General features: G+C 40.0%; 1 protein-coding gene across 1 annotated transcript in view; it reads left to right on the top strand.

The window, feature by feature from the left end:
• Window positions 1–464: 464 nt before the first annotated feature.
• The window catches only part of LOC106565931 (leucine-rich repeats and immunoglobulin-like domains protein 1), a 44,101-nt gene continuing 38,565 nt past the window's right edge, over window positions 465–6,000 (top strand). Inside the window, exon 1 of the mRNA XM_045691774.2 lies at window positions 465–1,566. Coding sequence (XP_045547730.2) covers window positions 1,364–1,566 — 203 coding nt within the window. The 5' untranslated portion in view covers window positions 465–1,363. The remainder of the gene's footprint in view (window positions 1,567–6,000) is intronic.

Raw genomic sequence — 6,000 nt, 5'->3', positions numbered from 1 at the left:
GATGGGGCTGGATAAATTGTATCACTCTCCAATTCCTAGATATCAAAATGATCGTTTTAACCATGTTTTGAGGCTACATAGTGTGTGTTTACATTTTCTTTGTTTACAAACTTGTTTACAATCTTATATTTTGGGTTCTGATGGGGTACAACAATTGAACTAAGCTCATGAGGCCTTTATAAGTTATATTAGTCGAGAATCAATGGGTACATATCGTTAATGTATAAGTCCCAAAATGTATGCAGCAACTGCTGATTACCCCTTTAAGACGCCGTGAGCATGAAAGGAGGTGGTGCGGTTTCACACCCGGGGTGAGAAACATGGGTTGGGTCAACGACTGGTGAGTGACAGCTGGTCAATGGCAGTCGAACCGCCTGTAGAATCCTAAACAGCCAGTGAGATTAGGAGTTTACCGTTCCTCAAATTTGAACAGCCAATTGCAAGGGAAATGGGAGGTTCCCTTGTGCATCCAAAGTGGGACTACTATCGAACGAAGAATGAAAAAAGTAAACTAAATCAAGAAGAAACAACTCATAGTGGATACAGTCTGAAGTTGGGGACTGAATTTGTTAATAATCGGACAGCATCTGATAAACATTTCCTTGGCTCTTCAGATATCATAACGCGTCGAGTGTACGGCGAAGTTGGGATCAATTGGCACTACTAGCAAGGTGTTTCTTTTTTTTGTTGCGTTTTGCAAGCGTCATAAACGAGAAGTCAACGATAGTTTTCGGCACTAAACTTTGGCTGCTACATTTGCATAGCAATGGAACATTGTAACACAGTCCACGTTTTAGCCAACATTCCAAGCCCGCGATGAAGAGAAGATCCGTTTCAACGTTTATTTTGAGTGCCGAGGCAACGCGCATAGGCTAGTATTTAGATAATGTGTCCATTTATTCTAGGAAAATGTGTGTGTCACTTGTATGTTTGACATGCTGAAAGTTGTATTGAAAATGTGGAGCCGCCGTTGATGTTTGCCATATTCTTTTTGCATATTATTTCAATGTTTGCCAAAACGAATCGCTCTGCCAATAGTCCTCGTTTTCAGCCTTTTATTGACAAGTTCTACTTGCATTTATTGATGTTTACTTGACAAGTTTGTAGCCTTATTGCTAAGTAAACCGTGATTCAACTTTGATTTCAGACCACATAGGACACGAGGAGAAACTTGGACTGATAACTTGTTTTAAATGATTAATTTGGAAGAATAGACCTATTGTCTACACCACAAGTGTTTGTTTTTACTTAATTTTAGCACAACGCAATTGATGTACTATAACAGACCTCACTATCTCTAAAACGGTATCATATTTCCAATTTGAGGAGAGATCAGTGGCCGCTCGATTAAACTGGATACAAAATGGCGGCGCCCCTGGAGCGAATTGGATCGGTTTCTCACTATGGTTTTTATTTAGTATTCTCGCTGGAACTGTTAATCAATTACGGTTTGAGCTCAGATTTACCATGTGCTCAGAACTGTACCTGCAATGGAGATTCTGTGGACTGTAGACATTTGGATTTGACAGATACACCGCTGGACCTGCCGATTCGGACAGTTTCCCTGTAAGTAGATTCGAGCTGCCGTATTAATTGACCACCCTATATCAGGATAAGATTCAATGTTGCCGAAGGGAACGCAGCCCTCCATTGACTGTCGGAATCTTTGTTGCAAGGACATAAATTAATATTTCAATTCACTTTTATGGAGTTGTAACTTGCCTGATTGCATGGTTGTCTTATTACTTTGTAGCCTATGCCTCACATCATTGCAGCACACCAGAACCCAAATGGGCTTTTCATGCATGGACAGCGGAATACGGATAATGTCAAAACAGCATCTTTGTCGATTTGTCATTTCCACTGAATCTGAAACTACTTAACAAGTTGCTTTCAGTTGTTATCCCCTTCAATAATAGGCTTTATTGACGTATTAGGCTACTCCCCACCTCTGAATAGGCTACTTCAAGGGTGACCAAAAATGTATACATTTGGGAGGAAATAGCCTATATAACTAAATCGTGTCAAATAGGAAGATACATTTCCAACAATCTAAACAATATCTACTTAGGTATTTGGGCAAATAATTTTTACAAGGAAATTGACTTGTTTAAATCTCATTGGATTTAAACCTCTGTGTTGTCTTAACATCACCTCATAAATAGATTTGACACTTACAATATTAGTCCTTAATCCCCTATTTGGTTCTGTGGCCGTGGCCCACAAATTGGATTTCTAGTAAAGTAAGCTTGTATTCTCAAGACATCATTGGCCACAATGGGGACACAGTCTGCAGGTTTGTTTAGGAAATGAGCCAATTGAGAAACATTTTCTTGGAATGTGTCTTGAAATTGAGAACATTTCAGTCCTCATCCCATTGAAATGACACAGGTTGTTTATAGACAAGTTACTTTTTTTTCAATCATCATTTTGGCTCAAGCAGCAGTGGGACCACTGTTTCAATGGCAATTGTGACTCCTCAAGGACAATTCAACTGTTTAGCAGGAATGTTGAGGAGAGAGATATTTATACAAGTCTTTTTTTGGGCTGGGGGGTTAAAAAGTGAATCTTCTCAGACTCCCAGGTTCCTGCTTGAGGCAGTTTGTCTTCCCCTGGGAAGTGAGGAATGCATCGTTTAAAAAGTCCTCTAAAATGTAAATAATGATGCCTTATTGCCCTTTAGCACCACAGTGGTGTTTATGGCATAATGTAACACTGATGCATAGGTATACAGTACTATACTGTCTTCAACACCATTACTAGAGCAATGGGGACAAGTTTCTCATCTGGTCTGGCTAAATGCTAACATTGTGGTGTGATATCTGGTGGCTGGCGGATCATGTCTAGACCAAATATATAGGTTAGCCTACTTGTTATCTGTAAGTACCTTATTGGTCAAGATTAAGCTGTGACATACTCTTGTTTTCAAATTGAATGGTTTTATTGCATTGAATTAATCTGTAAATCACTTAAGCCGTGTATTTCCCCACGTTTGTAGACGCCACAAAGGAGACTTTCTTCTCTGGTTTTCAATTGAGACTGTATGTGATCCCATTAACTCTTATCCCAGTTCATTTGACTTGTTGGAAGGAGGAGATGCATTCGTAGGTGGATATTTCAGTCTGTGTGAATTGTCTGTTTACAAAACGTGTGTGTGGATGGGGGTTGGGCACAGGGGAACTGCCATTCACTCTCGCTCATTACAAAGCATGCACTTTTTTCCCCTCTCTTGGCACTTCAAAAAGCTGGGCGTTTAAAAGTTTACTGCACACATTGTGTATGGAGAGGTGGAGATTAATGGGCAGTCATTGTGGACGGCTCGCTGGTCGGCTGGAGCTACCTCTATAATTTATGATCAAACGGATATGCCTCATGGTTTGGCCTGGTCTGAAGAAAGGTCCACAGAGACTCACTCAATGCATCACGTAAGGAAGGAGAACATTAAACATGAACATTTGATCAACAAATACCTTTTATCCTCAATCTGAAAATGATAGAGTAAACATTGATAATCTCATAAATCAGGTCTACATTTATTTAAATTAATTTCAGACTGGACTATACTATGATTTTGAATCTAAACTTTAAAATAAAACCTTACTAGGATTAATTGAGATCCTAGTTTTAGACCACTATGTAAGTGTCCAGACAAGCCATGCTGGGTTTCACACCAAATGTTTGTCTCTCAACCTCTGGGGAAAATGTGCCAAGTGAATTAGTGGGGGGAATAAAGTGTCCCTGTTATGTTTAGACCTGGCCTGAGTGGATGCTAGCAGTAGTAGCGGTCGGTCAGTCAGTGTGGTGGGTAAGCGGACATTACTGTTGGGTGTCTATAAAAACCAGATTGGTCCAGCTCACAGTGAGCTGCTCTGAACTGGCGCTTCTGTAGCAGAATGCCATTGTGTTGGTTAGGACAAGATGGATGGCTTGTCATGATGGCTTACGTTTTAAAAATGTCTGAGGTCCTAGATATCATTTTTTGTAATACTCATTTAAATTCTTGAACTGTATAAAATAATTACAGTATATGAAGAAAATGAGAAATGTATGTGCTCATGAACAAATAGTGACTTGCTGTTGTGGTTATATTTGATATAGGCCTAGTGTAGTGATGACAACTCCTACAGTAGCATGGATTTATTAGGGGTAGATGGGGCAGAGACTGGGTGCTTCTCTACAGTATATCCGTCAGTAAGAGCGAGAGTTTTCTGAGGAAACTCTGGACACGGCTTGGTGAAAAATGGAGCCATAATGCCTTCCAGTTGTCAAAATAGTTTCCCTGTTCTACCCTGTTTTTACAGCTCCCCTGTGACACTGCTGCCTTGATGGAGATAGTAGGAAACAATTGGGTGTTGGCATATTCAGCCAAAGGGGAAGCAGAGGAGATTGATCTTACAGGGAGAGATGATGAGGCATTGAAATTGGCGAGAGTAACCACTGGTTATTTAGGGAGAATGTTTATGGTTAATATACTGTACTTTAAAGCAAGAGATTTAAGGGTATTCTATATTTTTGCTGTTGCCTTCTATTAAACGTATTTAGAATCTAGTGGTAATTATGCATGCCCATAAGGCTGTTAACACATCACGAAGATTGTTCCCTGGATAAGTGCTCTAGTAGTTTTCTGATGAATAGCCTAATGATTCCCATTGCAGGCTTCCTCTCACTCGGTGAGAATCTCTCTCTCTCGAGTGGTGGTTTGACTCGTTTGTGGTCACTGTAAAGTGTCTTTGCCTGCAATGCCATCCGTGTTATGGGTTTTACCGTAGTAAATAAACGCATGAACATTATTAACATTGGCTCCGATCGATGTGGTTTGATACAGAGAGAAAGCAGAGTCCCTGTGTCTGTAAGAAGTCTCTCCTGCTTTGTCCTTCATTTCTACAGCTTCGGTCTACAGTGTCACCTATATTCACTCAAACAGGAAGGCGAATTCTCTGCATTGATCCTTTTACAAACCAGCTTTTGCTGAGTGGTTTCCTATATAGGCAAGAAATGCCAAGGCCTGACAGACAACTAACTACTCACTGCCTCTTTTGACAAACAAGTGTTGCGCAGTATACCAGTACCACGGTAATATCATGATACCAAAACATCATGATACTTATGATTAGTGATGCACCGATATCCCATTTTTGGCCGATACCGATATTCAATATTTTCCTTGCCAAAAAAACCCAATACTGATATTTAAAAAAATTGCGGTCTTTTATGCATTCTAGTACAGTTAACTATTTAACACACATGGACACATCAGTCTAAGGCACTGCATCTCAGTGCAAGAGGTGTCACTCCAGTCCCTAGTTTGAATCCAGGCTGTTTCACATCCAGCCGTGATTGCGAGTCCCATAAGGCGGCGCGCAATTGGCCCAGCGTCATCCGGGGTAGGCAGTCATTGTAAATAAGAATTTGTTCTTAACTGACTTGCCTAGTTTAAATAAAGGTTACACACACCACACTGACCAAAGTTATTTAGTTGCCTTTTACCAGTAAAACATAATCAAAACCTATTTCTTTCACTTACTTGCTGTGCTGTTCATTGTTCATTTGTTCAGTCGTTTCATTCTCAACCAGGATTTCTATGGAAACACCGTTTTGGGCTTTGCATGTCAAATAACACTATTTGACTTGTCAAATAAGCTGGTTGACCAATCAGGACCTGAATATGACTGCACGTCACATAATAATTTAACGCATTCATACGTATTTGATGTAGTTATTACACATTGATTACACTATCACTCGTATTTCATATGTCACAACGATTCATCGACGCGTATGCTGGTAAAGTTGTCTCGCACACCTACAGTGCTGGTCATAATTTTTTTTTTTTAAAAGCTAGCTAGCTCATGGATGCAAACAATGTCGTTTTGCTATGTTGAGGGAAGAACATCTGTTTCAGTAGCTATCGTTAGATGACACCTAGCTATATAGTTAGCTAGCTAAAATAACCCTCATTAACAAGACAGTTCTTATTTGATTAATGGTGGTTGGAACCAT

This window comes from Salmo salar, chromosome 12 (assembly GCF_965601325.2).
Source record: "Salmo salar chromosome 12, fSalSal1, whole genome shotgun sequence".
Classification (NCBI taxonomy): domain Eukaryota; kingdom Metazoa; phylum Chordata; class Actinopteri; order Salmoniformes; family Salmonidae; genus Salmo; species Salmo salar.
This window is presented reverse-complemented; position numbering and strand designations above follow the sequence as displayed.